At 43.0% G+C, this 18,474-nt stretch overlaps 1 protein-coding gene and 1 pseudogene across 2 annotated transcripts; both read right to left on the reverse strand.

The window, feature by feature from the left end:
* Positions 1–1,071: 1,071 nt before the first annotated feature.
* LOC306988806 (voltage-gated potassium channel regulatory subunit KCNF1-like) lies at positions 1,072–2,440 on the reverse strand (the record flags this gene model as incomplete). The annotated part of the gene is made up of 1 exon (XM_079593954.1): positions 1,072–2,440. Exon 1 carries the CDS (start codon positions 2,425–2,427, stop codon positions 1,072–1,074), a length of 1,356 nt encoding a protein of 451 aa, XP_079450080.1. The 5' UTR covers positions 2,428–2,440.
* Positions 2,441–16,308: 13,868 nt separating this feature from the next.
* LOC306988807 (voltage-gated potassium channel regulatory subunit KCNF1-like) lies at positions 16,309–17,480 on the reverse strand (annotated as a pseudogene). Its single transcript has one exon. The product of its transcript is annotated as a voltage-gated potassium channel regulatory subunit KCNF1-like (transcript).
* Positions 17,481–18,474: the final 994 nt, after the last annotated feature.

An 18,474-nucleotide genomic window follows, 5' to 3' on the forward strand; every position in this document is an offset into this window, starting at 1 on the left:
TAATTACGTGGACCTTAATAGAAAAAAACATTTCAAGTCAACAAACACAATTATTATAAGTAAACTAAATATAAATATATTATGTAAAGTGCACAACCTTCCTAGTTCGTTTTTTTGAGTGCATTAGCCTGTATTTTGTGTGTGTGTTTTTCGCATTAATACGGTCTAGCGCGCTCCACTTTATAAATTATGATCTAACGTAAAGGTTCGGTTGTTATTAAACTTAATTATATTTGGGCCAAAAGCTGTGAAGAAAGTCTCAAAAAGCTTCTGACTTCAGCTGCATGTCCGTGTGGAGAGCTGAGTAAATCCGAAAGAGAGCAACATTGGTGAGGGGAGCAAAACTAAGGTGGTGTGTGTGTGCGATAGAGCAGGCGTTACGGTAGGGGTGGAGATAATCATAATTTATGTTTTCTGATTGAAGGACCTGAAAAGCCTGCTACTCATACAGTCATAAAACATAGGCCTACACACTCTTAAAGTGGTTATATCTGATAGAAGTACATTTCAAAAGACTAGGTCTTCGACATCTAATGACATTTACACTTTGTTCAACTTTTACCATTTTATTTATATTATTTTGATTTGAGAGAAATGTTAATTCGCCAACAAGTAATATTTTGTTGTGTCAAACACTACTTTCTCCACTCAATACAAATGAGTGCACGCTAGAAAACATTTGAAAATGTTCTGCTTGTCGTTTGTGTCAACAGCATTCCCCCAGAATACACGCACACTTCACCTAGATCTATATTAAAATATCTCCCTCTAGTTTCGAAAAGTTGACACTGCAAGGCAGCAAGTTGTGCCACGTGATACAATTGGCTAGCTTTTGTAGTCCCTACGCTGCTCACATGTTTATCAAGTGTTAAAATGTTTTATTTCATCCCAAAATGTCAACATAAAAGTTTAACTGCAGTGTTGAGAATATATAATTTCAGTATGGATAACAAATATCGATTACAACCCTGCGTCATGTTCTTCGGCTGGAGAAAAATATGCACTTGTTGTAATATAAACCACAGTGAACTGTCTATATTGATCGGTTTTATTATTTTGAAGTTGCATCTTTTAGATGTGTCCAGCCTCCTGACACCCCTGCGCTTCATACTTCGTGCGTAACTTTGTGAATTCTATCTCTCGCTTAGCAATGGTGTCAAGTTCACGTTGATTCTTGTAAATCTCGCCGAAAGCCTTTATGATCCGTTGAAGTGCCAATGTAATAGCTAAGATGCCACACACAACACTGACAACGGCGCTACACTTGCCTAGTATGGTTCTAGGGTACATGTCTCCATAACCCACTGTGGACATGGAACTTGCGGCCCACCAGAAGGACTGTGGGATGCTGGTGAACATAGATTCCGGGTGGCTCTCCTCTATTGTGTATTCCAACGCCGAGAACAGGAAAATCACCACGCTCATGGATACGAAAAGCTGACTCAGCTCTTTTATGCTGCTTTTAAGCGCTATTGCGATAGTTCGCAGACCCGATGAATGATGCGCAAGTTTGAAGACGCGCGCAATACGCATGACGCGCAACGCAATGCGCGTGACGCGCAACACTCGCGCTGCCCACTGAACATGTCCCTGCTCCAACTTGGCAGTATCCAGAATCAACATCAAGTAAAAAGGCATGATGGTTAGAAAGTCTATTATGTTCATGAAGGAACTCATAAAACATAATTTCTTGGAAGAGGCCACGAATCGCAAAATATATTTCACCGTAAACCAGCTGATGCAAGTCTTCTCGATGGAGTCAAAGATCGGGTGTTCCACCAGGTTACCCTCGGCATCTTGCACTTGGAGCTCCGGCATGGTGCTCACACACATGGTCACAGTGGAGAGCAGGATAAACGTGACCGACACAATTCCGATTACGCGCGCTGCTAAAGATGACTTTGGTTTCCCAATTAGGTTCCGCAGCGACGCTTGGAACCTCTGGCCTCTAGTGACCGTCACATCCTCTTTCTGGGCGTTCAGAAGGACCTTGACCTTCTCTGCTATTTGCACCAACTTAGTTTCCGTCTCATCTAAATTGCTTTTACAGAGTCCATCTAGATGTTTCACGTCGATTCCCCAAAAGTCCATCTCTCTCTTGAAGTGAATGGGACAGATTCCTCGCTTTATTTGAATCTTTCTCTGGTAATAATACAGCTCTAGGATGCATTTAAAAGCCGCTGGGTCTCTATCGAAATAAAACTCTCGCTTTAAGTCGTCGAAGTCATCGCAGAGAGCAGAAAGGTCTTCTCGTGTGGAATCCGTGGCTCGGTTCACCAGCTCAGCCAAACGCGTCTCGGGATATCGGTTCAGCACGTCCCCGTAGAGAATGTACTTGACACCACCGATGTTCACAGCAATCTCCGTCTCCTCGCTCGCCTCTGAGCCGTTACAGTCCGCGTAACGAGTCCGCGGGAACTTCCACATTTCAACTGCTAATCCAGAGGTAAAACAAAATGACAGAACTGTAGGTTATGAAAAGCAACATGCCAGTGACTAAAAATTACACAATTATTTAGGCAAAAATGTAAAAAATAAAATAAATAAATATCTGAGCTATTGTTTAAACAAAAACTTTAAATTAATGTTTTAAAACCATGTGAACACGTCATTGAACAATAGGCTAGGCCTACTTTTGACTAATGTCATCTTGACAGTCATTAATGAACAATAGGCTAGCTACTAAAGGCAAACTTTTCAGATACAATTTTGATTAGCTTGTCTGAATGTGAATGTTCAAATTTAAAGGCAGTTATGATAACACTTACTTCTGTTGTCTGTGAAGAAAGTCTTGAAAAAGTGTCAAAGAACGTGTTTTGTCATGCCAGTGCGCTGCTTTTCAACAGTTCTGTTATGGCGTTATTTTCCTGTCAAATGTCGAGAGCGCATTATTGTAGCGCGAAAGTACATTAATATAATGCGCGAGCGCGAATCTCTCTGCTCGCGCACGAAATATGATGCGCGAGCGCGAATATCTCTGCTCGCGCGCGGAATATAATGTACCGAGCGCGAATCCCGCGCGCGCGCTCTCAGATATACGCTGCTCTTGTAAGAATTTTCTCTGGGCTCGCTCAGAGAATATGCCTGCACTTAAAACCTGTTCAGTGCCATCGCGAATCTCTCCTCTTCGCTTAAAGTAAGCGTGTATGTGCTTAGACTGTGACCCGTGCGTTCGCGCATGCCTAAGTACTCTTCTCTTCCATTTCTTTCTCTTTGCTCTTGGCATAAACTGTCAAAACGGCAACAACCAATCATAAATAGGCTTCAACGGCTGACCAATGAAAACGCGACATCGTACATGGAATCTTATTGGTTGATATTGAACCGCACATGGAATAAGTTAAATCAAGACGAGCCGAGATGGATCCGCCGAATCGACGAGTTTTATTTGTTTTAATGTTAAATATGTCAAATGTATCTTAGAAATGTCTGGGAAGAGGGCGATTGGATTATTTTACATATAAATGACCTAGACTGTCAACCACATTGTTCACACTACAGGTGCCATGCCCATTGAAAGTGAGATTTTTGAGCCAAATAGATTTGAAAGCCGATTCCAAAAGGCAAAAATAATATTTTACGTCTGATAATTAACACATTGTCTCGTGCAATCACACCAGTTATTAACCATTAAGTAGGCTACGTAGCGAGATCAACTGCTAAATTAAAATCTGAACAAATATTTGGGGGGAATCTAAGATAAGACTCTAAAGGTATATGAAGATACCTTTTCTAGACGTGTTGCCCGAACTATACCTTATTGTTGCTTAAAGGGAAAAACGAAAATTAAACCCATAATTAAAATGATTAAAGTCATAATTTACTCCCACTCAAGTAGTTTCAAACCTGTATGCATTTCTTTGATCTGTTGAACACAAAGGAATATATTTATACATATAAGAATGTAAGTGTCACGGTGTGGGTTTTGTTCCTTGTTGTCTGTCATGTGATTCCCTGTTTGCCATGTGTCTTGTTAATTGTCGTGTTAACCTCTGTGTTTCAGTTGTTGGTTGTCGGTCGATGTTTGTGTTTGCTGTAGCTTGTAGATGTTTCCTGTTCCTTTCCTGAGTTTCCTGTTCTGTTGTTTATTAAAATAAAGTAGTGCGTGCACGTGGATTCTCTCTCCGCTTCATCTATGCCTGAGCGTAACAGATCGACCGACCACCAACAACTGAAACACAGAGGTATAAATACATAGACAAACAAGCTAAACAAGATAACAAGGGGGCGTGGCTAATCAGAAACACATGGGAACAATGATCAGACAATTAACAAGACACATGGCAAACAGGGAATCACATGACAGACAACAAGGAACAAAACCCACACCGTGACATAGCCCCTCCCCTATGGGCGGCTCCTGACGCCCATAAGGGACAAAAAAAAAAAAAAAAACGAAGACAAAAAAAAAAAAAAAGATGAAAGTTCAGGTGGGCGGTGAAGCGGAGGCGGACTCGGGGGAGGGATGGAGGGTGAAGCTTGAGGCTGGACAGACGGCCAGAGCGGAGCAGGCTGTGCAAGAGGCCAGGGCGGAGCAGGACCCTCGGGCGGCCAGGGCGGAGCAGGACCCTCGGGCGGCCAGGGCGGAGCAGGACCCTCGGGCGGCCAGGGCGGAGCAGGACCCTCGGGCGGCCAGGGCGGAGCAGGACCCTCGGGCGGCCAGGGCGGAGCAGGACCCTCGGGCGGCCAGGGCGGAGCAGGACCCTCGGGAAGCGGCCAGGGCGGAGCAGGACCCTCGGGAAGCGGCCAGGGCGGAGCAGGACCCTCGGGAAGCGGCCAGGGCGGAGCAGGACCCTCGGGCGGCCAGGGCGGAGCAGGACCCTCGGGCGGCCCCGGCGGTGAAGACCCCTCGGGCGGCCACGGCAGAGACGACCACTCGGGCGACCACGGCACAGGAACAGAACCCAGCTCAGCGACAGCAACCGGCTCAGGAACTGCGACAGACACCGGCTCAGGAACTGCGACAGACACCGGCTCAGGAACTGCGACAGACACCGGCTCAGGAACTGCGACAGACACCGGCTCAGGAACTGCGACAGACACCGGCTCAGGAACTGCGACAGACACCGGCTCAGGAACTGCGACAGACACCGGCTCAGGAACTGCGACAGACACCGGCTCAGGAACTGCGACAGACACCGGCTCAGGAACTGCGACAGACACCGGCTCAGGAACTGCGACAGACACCGGCTCAGGAACTGCGACAGACACCGGCTCAGGAACTGCGACAGACACCGGCTCAGGAACTGCGACAGACACCGGCTCAGGAACTGCGACAGACACCGGCTCAGGAACAGGCGTAGCGGCGGCCATCTTGACGTGAAGCTCTGGCTCGGTGGCGGCCATCTTGACGTGAAGCTCTGGCTCGGCGGCGGCGGCCATCTTGACGTGAAGCTCTGGCTCGGCGGCGGCCATCTTGACGTGAAGCTCTGGCTCGGCAGACGTGACGTGAGGCTCAGGCTCGTCAGACGTGACGTGAGGCTCAGGCTCGTCAGACGTGGGGTGAGGCTCGGCAGACGTGACGTGAAGCTCAGGCTCGGCAGACGTGACGTGAAGCTCAGGCTCGGCAGACGTGACGTGAAGCTCAGGCTCGGCAGACGTGACGTGACGTGAAGCTCAGGCTCGGCAGACGTGACGTGAAGCTCAGGCTCGGCAGACGTGACGTGAAGCTCAGGCTCGGCAGACGTGACGTGAAGCGTCTCTGGATCGGCAGGACTGACGTGAAGCGTCTCTGGATCGGCAGGACTGACGTGAAGCGTCTCTGGATCGGCAGGACTGACGAGACGCGTCTCTGGATCGGCAGGGCTGACGTGGAGCGTAGGCTCGGCAGGGCTGACGTGGAGCGTAGGCTCGGCAGGGCTGACGTGGAGCGTAGGCTCGGCAGGGCTGACGTGGAGCGTAGGCTCGGCAGGGCTGACGTGGAGCGTAGGCTCGGCAGGGCTGACGTGGAGCGTAGGCTCGGCAGGGCTGACGTGGAGCGTAGGCTCGGCAGGGCTGACGTGGAGCGTAGGCTCGGCAGGGCTGACGTGGAGCGTAGGCTCGGCAGGGCTGACGTGGAGCGTAGGCTCGGCAGGGCTGACGTGGAGCGTAGGCTCGGCAGGGCTGACGTGGAGCGTAGGCTCGGCAGGGCTGACGTGGAGCGTAGGCTCGGCAGGGCTGACGTGGAGCGTAGGCTCGGCAGGGCTGACGTGGAGCGTAGGCTCGGCAGGGCTGGACGGAACCAGTGGTGAAGGCACTGGGCTGGACGGGACCAGCGGCGAAGGAAGCTCTGGGCTGGACGGGACCAGCGGCGAAGGAAGCTCTGGGCTGGACGGGACCAGCGGCGAAGGAAGCTCTGGGCTGGACGGGACCAGCGGCGAAGGAAGCTCTGGGCTGGACGGGACCAGCGGCGAAGGAAGCTCTGGGCTGGACGGGACCAGCGGCGAAGGAAGCTCTGGGCTGGACGGGACCAGCGGCGAAGGAAGCTCTGGGCTGGACGGGACCAGCGGCGAAGGAAGCTCTGGGCTGGACGGGACCAGCGGCGAAGGAAGCTCTGGGCTGGACGGGACCAGCGGCGAAGGAAGCTCTGGAGTTGGAGTGGGGCTGGTGGCATCATCGACGGTGAAGGATGATCCGTTATTCCACAATACCCACTCCACATAGGCAGCAAAGTTCTCCCGAGGCCCATCTTGAGGCCTGCCCGGAAGAACACACAGAGGCTGCTATCATCATAATGTACCAAAGGTACCAAGTCCAAATACCTCTGTGTGTGGGCCTCGAGAAACTGATCCTCCTGGGAAAGGAGAAGGATCTGGACGGCTGGAAAATCCATGCTGTCTTGTTCGGTCCTTCTGTCACGGGTATGGTGCGGATGAAGACAGGCAGAGGCACAAAGCTCCAATTCAAACTTTTACTAATAATAAATTTACACAAAAACTGGTACAGGCAGATGGGTAACACTCAATACAACGTAACATATAAACAGATCGACCGACCACAAGATGAATCCAGCAGCACAAATTGTGTGTCTCCGTCAGGGAGAGAATCCACGTGCACGCACTACTTTATTTTAATAAACAACAGAACAGGAAACTCAGGAAAGGAACAGGAAACATCTACAAGCTACAGCAAACATCGACCGACAACCAACAACTGAAACACAGAGGTATAAATACATAGACAAACAAGCTAAACAAGATAACAAGGGGGCGTGGCTAATCAGAAACACATGGGAACAATGATCAGACAATTAACAAGACACATGGCAAACAGGGAATCACATGACAGACAACAAGGAACAAAACCCACACCGTGACAGTAAGTAACTAACGTAAGTACCCCACCACCACGTAGCTACTACTAGTAGAATAGAAAAAAATAGATATGTGTATGAAATATGACAAGAGTTGAGCGCCTTTGTCTCTGGTTCAGTGCAAAAGCACATTTGAATTTAGCAGTGAATCTTTGCATAATTTATTCTTTGCCATAATCCTAATTGAACACTGGGTGTGTTAGCCTACAGCTTCAGAATTATATTCGTATATAGCCTATCACAGTGATAAGGTATCCTATAGCTAAGAGTGGTCCAGACCAACCTTACTAACGAATGTTAGTAAAATGTTATAAAGTTATACTTAAATAAGAACGTTTCGGGAAACACGTATTAACTATCTTCATATACCTTTATAAATATAATTTTATGTAAAATAATCCAATCGCCCTCTTCCCAGACATTTCTAAGATACATTTGACATATTTAACATCAAAACAAATAAAACTCGTCGATTCGGCGGATCCATCTCGGCTCGTCTTGATTTAACTTATTCCATGTGCGGTTCAATATCAACCAATAAGATTCCATGTACGATGTCGCGTTTTCATTGGTCAGCCGTTGAAGCCTATTTATGATTGGTTGTTGCCGTTTTGACAGTTTATGCCAAGAGCAAAGAGAAAGAAATGGAAGAGAAGAGTACTTAGGCATGCGCGAACGCACGGGTCACAGTCTAAGCACATACACGCTTACTTTAAGCGAAGAGGAGAGATTCGCGATGGCACTGAACAGGTTTTAAGTGCAGGCATATTCTCTGAGCGAGCCCAGAGAAAATTCGTACAAGAGCAGCGTATATCTGAGAGCGCGCGCGCGGGATTCGCGCTCGGTACATTATATTCCGCGTGCGAGCAGAGATATTCGCGCTCGCGCATCATATTTCGTGCGCGAGCAGAGAGATTCGCGCTCGCGCATTATATTAATGTACTTTCGCGCTACAATAATGCGCTCTCGACATTTGACAGGAAAATAACGCCATATTCTGTTGGTTTTGACCGTTGCGCTCGCGTCTTTTGAAATCCAAGTTTCATATAAAAACATTTAGGGTAATGTGTTGAAAGATGTGGGAAGATGACCCCCTTAAGAGCAATGTTAATTTACTTTAAAATTGTTAAATATTTAGATATAAGTTTAGCATGCACAGGATGATGACGTATCAGACAATGTGTTATTAAATAAATAAAAACAAAATAAAACAAACATTTGCACATTTAGTTGCTATAACACAAAATGTAAAATTATACAAATCATTCCACTGGAATCGCAGACAAAAGATCCACCTGAAAGGTACATTTATTCTCTGACGTGTACACAGACCTATGAATATTTACATATCTGGTTGCCTTTATTTTTAATTGAATATACCAAATTTTAATTGAATTTTAAAATAAATTAAATAGATTCTTTGTCCTGAAGAAATCCGCTCCAACCCAATTAAACACCCGGACCAGCTTATCGAGCTTTTATTGGGTGTGTTGAGGCAGGTTGGAGCTAAACTGTACGGGACAGGGCCTTCCAGGACCGAGTTTGGGCGCCCCGGTCTAGACCAATCAGAGCAGCTTTTTTCCCGCTCTGTGTTGTCGTCACTCACCGCTGTTGTGTGAGGAAAGGAAAAAACGCAAAATATTTTCCGCTATTTGTTTTAGTTACGGTCAAGTCAAGTCAAGTCATCTTTATTTATATAGCGCTTTTTACAATACAGATTGTATCAAAGCAGCTTCACAGTGATAACATGAAAATAATACAAAAAAAAAACAATTTCATCATCATCCACCTTTAAGGCAGATCTATAATATTGTTGAATATTAAATGTCCCCAACTAAGCAAGCCAGAAGGTAAGGCAACAGCGGCAAGGAACCAAAACTCCACCAGGTGACAGAATGGAGAAAAAACCTTGGGAGAACCCAGGCTCAGTTGGGGGCCAGTTCTCCTCTGGCCAATGAGTGAACAGTGTATGAAGTTCAGAATGAATCAGAGTATTTGTCCAGTTCCGGTTGGTTGAAGTCGGAGTGGAGAGGAGGAGAGACTGGTTGACACTTCAGGTCAGCGGCGTCGTCGTCGTGTCCTGGCGCTGGTCCTTCATCAGATCTGGATACGGCCTGGTTCCGGTGGACAGCAGTAAACCTCGGGATAGACAGAGAGACTAATATTAGCGTAGACGCCATCCTTCTTATGATGTACCAAGTACATCAGGATTTACGGGAAGTGTTCCCGGTCCCGGCTGTTCTAAACTATGCAGCCTAATTATATAAGTCTATAATGTGTTATGTGTATGCTAGGCCGAAGAGATGTGTTTTTAGTCTAGATTTGAACTGACAGAGTGTGTCTGCTTCCCGGACAATGGTAGGAAGACTGTTCCAAAGTTTTGGTGCTAAGTAGGAAAAGGATCTACCGCCAGCAGTCGATTTTGATAGTCTAGGTATTATTAACTGGCCGGAATTTTGAGATCGCAGTAGACGTGAAGGACTATAATGCGTTAAGAGCTCGCTCAAGTACTGCGGAGCTAAACCATTTAGTGCTTTGTAAGTGATCAGCAATATTTTAAAATGTATACGATGTTTAATAGGCAGCCAATGCAGTGTTGACAGAACGGGGCTAATATGGTCATACTTCCTGGTTCTAATAAGAACTCGAGCTGCTGCGTTTTGAACTAGCTGTAGTTTGTTTATTAAGCGTGCAGGGCAGCCACCCAGTAGAGCATTACAATAATCTAGCCTTGAGGTCATAAACGCATGAACTAATTGTTCTGCATTATTCATTGAGAGCATATGACGTAATTTAGATATATTTTTAAGATGGAAGAAAGCGGTTTTACAGATACTAGACACATGACTTTCAAATGAAAGATTGGTATCAAAGAGCACACCCAGGTTCCTAACCGACGACGAAGACTTAACAGAGCAGCCATCAAGTGTTAGACAGTACTCTAGGTTATTACGTGTGGAAGTTTTTTGTCCAATAATTAGAATCTCTGTTTTTTTCTGAATTTAGTAGTAGGAAATTACTAGTCATCCAATTTTTTATATCCGCTATGCATTCCGTTAATTTTGTGAATTGGTAGGTTTCGTTAGGTTTTGAAGAAATATACAGCTGAGTATCGTCGGCATAACAGTGAAAGCTAATTCCATGTTTCCTAATGATATCTCCTAATGGTAGCATATACAGAGTGAACAGCAGCGGTCCTAGTACTGAGCCTTGTGGTACGCCATACTGAACTTGTGATTGATAAGACATCTCTTCATTTACTGCTACAAACTGATAACGGTCAGATAAGTATGATTTAAACCATGCTAGTGCAATTCCACTAATGCCAATATAATGTTCGAGTCTATTTAAAAGGATGTTGTGGTCAATGGTGTCAAATGCAGCACTAAGATCCAGTAATACTAATAGAGAGATACAACCACGATCGGATGATAAGAGCAAATCATTTGTGACTCTAACGAGAGCTGTCTCGGTACTATGGTACGGTCTAAATCCGGACTGAAAATCCTCGCAGATATCATTTCTTTCAAGAAAGGAACACAGTTGTGAGGACACTGCTTTTTCTAATATCTTTGACAGAAATGGCAGATTAGAGATCGGCCTGTAATTGACTAGTATTGTAGGATCAAGTTGCTGTTTTTTAACAAGCGGTTTAATCATAGCTAGCTTAAAGGTTTTTGGTACGTATCCTAGAGACAAAGATGAATTAATGATATTAAGAAGAGGATCTATGACATCTGGAAGCATCTCTTTCAGCAGCTTAGTCGGTATAGGGTCTAACATACACGTTGTCGATTTAGATGATTTGACGAGTTTGCAAAATTCTTCCTCTCCTATAGCATTGAATGAATCAAATTTTCCCTCAGGGAGACTACAATGCATTTCCTGATGCGATACTGTATTAGACGGTTGCATAGTTATAATTTTGTCCCTGATATTATCGATCTTATAAGTGAAGAAGTTCATAAAGTCATTACTGCTGTGTTTCTTGGAAGCTTCTGGGCTTGAAGCTTTCTTTTTCGTTAGTTTAGCCACTGTTTCAAATAAATACCTAGGATTATGTTTATTTTCTTCTAATAGGGTTGAAAAATAAGCAGATCTAGCAGCTTTTAAAGCCTCTCTGTAAGCAATCGAGCTCTCCTTCCATGAAATCCGAAACACCTCTAGTTTTGTTTTCTTCCAGTTGCGCTCCATTTTTCTGGCTGCTCTCTTAAGGGCCTGAGTGTGCTCGTCGTGCCACGGCGTTGGACTATGTTCTTTAATCTTCTTTAAGCGCAGCGGAGCAACTGTGTCTAAAGTGCTGGAAAAGAGAGAGTTAAAAGTTTCTGTTGCAATATCAAGTTCTTCTAAGCTATCCGGGATGCTGAGATGATGAAACTGATTAGGAAGATTATTGATAAAGCAATCTTTAGTAGCAGAAGTAATCGGTCTAACATATTTATAACACGGAGACGGCTTTGCAGCCTTGGCTAAATGTAATTTACACGAGACTAGATAGTGATCTGAGATGTCATCGCTCTGCTGCAGTATTTCAACGGCATCAACATCTATTCCATGTGATAGTATTAGATCTAGAGTATGATTACGACAATGAGTCGGTCCTGACACGTGTTGTCTAACTCCAATTGAGTTTATAATGTCTTTAAATGCCAATCCCAATGCATCTTTTTCATTATCTATGTGTATATTAAAGTCACCAACAATTAGTACTTTATCTGCAGCCAATACTAATTCTGATAGAAAGTCCGCAAATTCTTTGATAAAGTCTGTATGGTGCCCTGGTGGCCTGTGTACAATAGCCAGCAGAATTTTCAAACGTGATTTATCGTTTACACTATATATTTTTACATTAAGCACCAACACTTCAAAAGAATTATATTTACAACTAGATTTCTTAGTGGTTTTGAAAATATTACTATAAATTACAGCAACACCTCCTCCTTTGCGTTTCAGACGAGGTTCATGTTTATAACCGTAATCTTGTGGGGTTGACTCATTTAAAGCAATGTAATCGTTTGGTTTTAGCCAGGTTTCTGTTAAACACAGCACATCTAGGTTATAATCTGTAATCATATCATTAACTATTAGCGCTTTTGAAGTAAGAGATCGAATATTCAGCAACCCAAGCTTTATCATTTGCTCATTTGTATTATATCTGTTTTTTATTTGTTGAAGATCAATTAAATTTTTAACCTTAGATGGGTTTGAACGTATTTTTGATTTCCAAGTTCGGGGAACAGACACAGTCTCTATATGATGATATCTAGGTGAAAGAGGCTCTATGTGATGATATCTAGGTGAAAGAGTCTCTATGTGATGATATCTAGGTGAAAGAGTCTCTATATGATGATATCTAGGTGAAAGAGGCTCTATGTGATGGGATTTATCTGACCTTGGTGACGTGAGGCCGCTAGCAGACGGTCGGTTAAGCCAGTCTGTCTGCTTCCTGACCTGAGCCCCAGATTGTCATGGTTGAGCTCTAAGACTATGAGCCAAATTACTAGAGAGAAGAGCAGCACCATCCCAGGAGGGATGAATACCATCTCTTTTCAACAGGTTTCAATACGGTGTTTGTGGTTTGTGTCTGTGTGTTATATTAATGTATAATAATTCTTTATAATAAACTTTAAGATGTCAAAAGGCTGCTTAATTCATACTTACCTACAACTTGACGAACTGACGATGAAGAACAAACTTAAAGCCGGCTAATAATGAATTAATAAAACAACAGGAGTAATAACACGTATAACGAATGAACAGATACAAAATATATACAGTTAATTGCTAATTACTGGTTATTAATGTGATAATTGATCAAAATGTCGAGGGTACAGTAATGTTAGTCTGAGGAAATAATAATGTCATCTGATGCAAATTATAACGTCATCATATATATATATATATATATATATATAGATTAAGGTCACTTGACATTCATTCAGTTTATTATCTTAGATAATCCAATGTGCTCATGATTGGAGCGCTTATTAATTTTGCTACATTTTAATGTATTGCTTAGTAGAGAATTAAAATAAATTGTTACATTTTTGTCCTTGCTTATAGATGAGGTTGACAGAAGTTCGCCACTTTCGTTCCAATAGGCCATAGATGTGTACACTAGATGTCGCCTTGGCTGCGGCATCAATATGCAGGTTATAAGCGTTTTGTTTCTTCTCATGATGTTCTTAGCAGCGTATTACAGAGCCACTAAACGATCTTTGCAAAAATAACACATATGCAGACTTTCGTGTGCGCATGAGAAACCATTAAACTTAGCATAGACAATGCACACTGAGCCACCATTTCACCCGCATTATTATTAGCCTGTATTATTATTAGGGCCCAAGCCTTAAAAAGGCGAAGGCCCTATTGTTTTTCTTCGGATTATTTGTTATTAGGGCCCAAGCCCTGAAAGGGCGCAGAGCCCTATTGTTCTTCTAAGGATTTTTTGTTATTCTTCTTCTTCTTCTTCTTCTTCTTCTTCTTCTTTATAATAAATTTTTTTTCAAGGTTTTTGCCACTTTTGGGGGCCTTAACATGCTCAAAAACTCTTGAATCTTTGCACACGGGTCAGAACCCGCGGCCATTAGAGCCGGACTGAAGCTGGTACCCGGGCGTGGCAGGGGGGCTCGACAGCGCCCCCTGGAACGGGGTCCGAAAACTTGGTCCATAAATCAAACACGCTTGCATGAAATAATATGAAACTCGGTACACTTATAGATCTCACCGGTTCATATATCCTTCATGCTCTGACTTTTTACCCCAGCCCAACAGGAAGTCGGCTATTTGGCGTAGTTTAAAAAACACATGCAAATGAATTTAAAATACTCTTCCTAGACGATTCAAACAATCGCCACGAAACTCGGTGTGCATGAACTCAAGACATTGAGGATGAAAAATTGCCAGGGGATTTTTGATATCTCGAACGGTTTGGTCGTGGTGAGGAAACAAATTTATGGCGAATATTGGAAACAGGAAGTGTGTTATAACATCCTCATACAAAATGAACTAGCACTATAACGTTAAGGGCTCCATACCTGTGCTCAAACAAATTATCTTGAGCGTCCATTTACACGAAAGCCACTGAAAGAAGACGGATTCCAAGTTGTGTATCCAGAAGGACTTTGGTGTAAATCGCAGAACACGGAAGTCAGGACACAGGACAGGATTTCAATCGGTCACCTGAAAACAGAGGCACTTGCCCCTACTGGCGTGGGGGTGTAACGGTTGAATTTGTACACTGAACTTAGCTACTTTGTTGGAAGTGAATTTTCTTATTTGTGAAAATCGTTCGATTGATAGATTCTTGTTTTAAGTATTTCCAACTAATACAGTAAAAAAAAACGAAATCAAGCACAAAAGTATTGTTTGCTAAATTGATCAGTCTAAAATTAAATGTATTCTTTTGATAATCTGCTTATTTTACTTGGATTTCATAAGACCAATCATTTTTGAGTGAATTAAATCAACTGACTGCAAACCTTTTATATGCTACGTCAAAAACTTAAATGGAGCTTGTTTAAATAAACATTACCAAAAACAACCAAACGGGAACGTTGTGTGGAGGTACAGTGCAACCACAGGAGAACATTTTAGTTGGTTGGTTCCCTTAATGTTTAGGGAACGTTATAACCCTGAGGGAACGTTCCTTAAACGTTCGTTTTTGGTTTGGTTCAAACTAACCTTTAGAGAACCATAAACTAACGTTCCCTAAACGTTAGTGTTAGTGGGGTACTCCCGGTTTCCCCGTATAAATTAATAGAAACTAATTTTGCACACTTGAAGATGAAATAGTTTTTATTTAAAAAATGTTGTAAAATGTATGTTTTATAAAATAATTCAATACATTATTATTCAATTATATTTAAATCATTAGCCTGTATTTTGTGTGTGTGTTTTTCGCATTAATACGGTCTAGCGCGCTCCACTTTATAAATTATGATCTAACGTAAAGGTTCGGTTGTTATTAAACTTAATTATATTTGGGCCAAAAGCTGTGAAGAAAGTCTCAAAAAGCTTCTGACTTCAGCTGCATGTCCGTGTGGAGAGCTGAGTAAATCCGAAAGAGAGCAACATTGGTGAGGGGAGCAAAACTAAGGTGGTGTGTGTGTGCGATAGAGCAGGCGTTACGGTAGGGGTGGAGATAATCATAATTTATGTTTTCTGATTGAAGGACCTGAAAAGCCTGCTACTCATACAGTCATAAAACATAGGCCTACACACTCTTAAAGTGGTTATATCTGATAGAAGTACATTTCAAAAGACTAGGTCTTCGACATCTAATGACATTTACACTTTGTTCAACTTTTACCATTTTATTTATATTATTTTGATTTGAGAGAAATGTTAATTCGCCAACAAGTAATATTTTGTTGTGTCAAACACTACTTTCTCCACTCAATACAAATGAGTGCACGCTAGAAAACATTTGAAAATGTTCTGCTTGTCGTTTGTGTCAACAGCATTCCCCCAGAATACACGCACACTTCACCTAGATCTATATTAAAATATCTCCCTCTAGTTTCGAAAAGTTGACACTGCAAGGCAGCAAGTTGTGCCACGTGATACAATTGGCTAGCTTTTGTAGTCCCTACGCTGCTCACATGTTTATCAAGTGTTAAAATGTTTTATTTCATCCCAAAATGTCAACATAAAAGTTTAACTGCAGTGTTGAGAATATATAATTTCAGTATGGATAACAAATATCGATTACAACCCTGCGTCATGTTCTTCGGCTGGAGAAAAATATGCACTTGTTGTAATATAAACCACAGTGAACTGTCTATATTGATCGGTTTTATTATTTTGAAGTTGCATCTTTTAGATGTGTCCAGCCTCCTGACACCCCTGCGCTTCATACTTCGTGCGTAACTTTGTGAATTCTATCTCTCGCTTAGCAATGGTGTCAAGTTCAAGTTGATTCTTGTAAATCTCGCCGAAAGCCTTTATGATCCGTTGAAGTGCCAATGTAATAGCTAAGATGCCACACACAACACTGACAACGGCGCTACACTTGCCTAGTATGGTTCTCTAGAGTACATGTCTCCATAACCCACTGTGGACATGGAACTTGCGGCCCACCAGAAGGACTGTGGGATGCTGGTGAACATAGATTCCGGGTGGCTCTCCTCTATTGTGTATTCCAACGCCGAGAACAGGAAAATCACCACGCTCATGGATACGAAAAGCTGACTCAGCTCTTTTATGCTGCTTTTAAGCGCTATTGCGATAGTTCGCAGACCCGATGAATGATGCGCAAGTTTGAAGACGTGCGCAATACGCATGACGCGCAACGCAATGCGCGTGACGCGCAACACTCGCGCTGCCCACTGAACATGTCCCTGCTCCAACTTGGCAGTATCCAGAATCAACATCAAGTAAAAAGGCATGATGGTTAGAAAGTCTATTATGTTCATGAAGGAACTCATAAAACATAATTTCTTGGAAGAGGCCACGAATCAAAATATATTTCACCGTAAACCAGCTGATGCAAGTCTTCTCGATGTAGTCAAAGATCGGGTGTTCCACCAGGTTACCCTCGGCATCTTGCACTTGGAGCTCCGGCATGGTGCTCACACACATGGTCACAGTGGAGAGCAGGATAAACGTGACCGACACAATTCCGATTACGCGCGCTGCTAAAGATGACTTTGGTTTCCCAATTAGGTTCCGCAGCGACGCTTGGAACCTCTGGCCTCTAGTGACCGTCACATCCTCTTTCTGGGCGTTCAGAAGGACCTTGACCTTCTCTGCTATTTGCACCAACTTAGTTTCCGTCTCATCTAAATTGCTTTTACAGAGTCCATCTAGATGTTTCACGTCGATTCCCCAAAAGTCCATCTCTCTCTTGAAGTGAATGGGACAGATTCCTCGCTTTATTTGAATCTTTCTCTGGTAATAATACAGCTCTAGGATGCATTTAAAAGCCGCTGGGTCTCTATCGAAATAAAACTCTCGCTTTAAGTCGTCGAAGTCATCGCAGAGAGCAGAAAGGTCTTCTCGTGTGGAATCCGTGGCTCGGTTCACCAGCTCAGCCAAACGCGTCTCGGGATATCGGTTCAGCACGTCCCCGTAGAGAATGTACTTGACACCACCGATGTTCACAGCAATCTCCGTCTCCTCGCTCGCCTCTGAGCCGTTACAGTCCGCGTAACGAGTCCGCGGGAACTTCCACATTTCAACTGCTAATCCAGAGGTAAAACAAAATGACAGAACTGTAGGTTATGAAAAGCAACATGCCAGTGACTAAAAATTACACAATTATTTAGGCAAAAATGTAAAAAATAAAATAAATAAATATCTGAGCTATTGTTTAAACAAAAACTTTAAATTAATGTTTTAAAACCATGTGAACACGTCATTGAACAATAGGCTAGGCCTACTTTTGACTAATGTCATCTTGACAGTCATTAATGAACAATAGGCTAGCTACTAAAGGCAAACTTTTCAGATACAATTTTGATTAGCTTGTCTGAATGTGAATGTTCAAATTTAAAGGCAGTTATGATAACACTTACTTCTGTTGTCTGTGAAGAAAGTCTTGAAAAAGTGTCAAAGAACGTGTTTTGTCATGCAGTGCGCTGCTTTTCAACAGTTCTGTTGGTTTTGACCGTTGCGCTCGCGTCTTTTGAAATCCAAGTTTCATATAAAAACATTTAGGGTAATGTGTAGAAAGATGTGGGAAGATGACCCCCTTAAGAGCAATGTTAATTTACTTTAAAATTGTTAAATATTTAGATATAAGTTTAGCATGCACAGGATGATGACGTATCAGATAATGTGTTATTAAATAAATAAAAACAAAATAAAACAAACATTTGCACATTTAGTTGCTATAACACAAAATGTAAAATTATACAAATCATTCCACTGGAATCGCAGACAAAAGATCCACCTGAAAGGTACATTTATTCTCTGACGTGTACACAGACCTATGAATATTTACATATCTGGTTGCCTTTATTTTTAATTGAATATACCAAATTTTAATTGAATTTTAGGCCTACCATAATAGCAACACCATGAATACAACGATGTCTGAGATGTACATCTAACTTATGGAATTATTGAATAATAGCCCATTACATTAAAATATAATAACACGTCACATATATTGTGGATTACACGCATACAGCGCTTTTTCTGTATTTAATTCTGAAACATCCCCATCTAGTGTTGAAAAG

This window comes from Phoxinus phoxinus (genome assembly GCF_949152265.1).
Source record: "Phoxinus phoxinus genome assembly, chromosome: 20".
NCBI classification, from domain to species: Eukaryota; Metazoa; Chordata; class Actinopteri; order Cypriniformes; family Leuciscidae; genus Phoxinus; species Phoxinus phoxinus.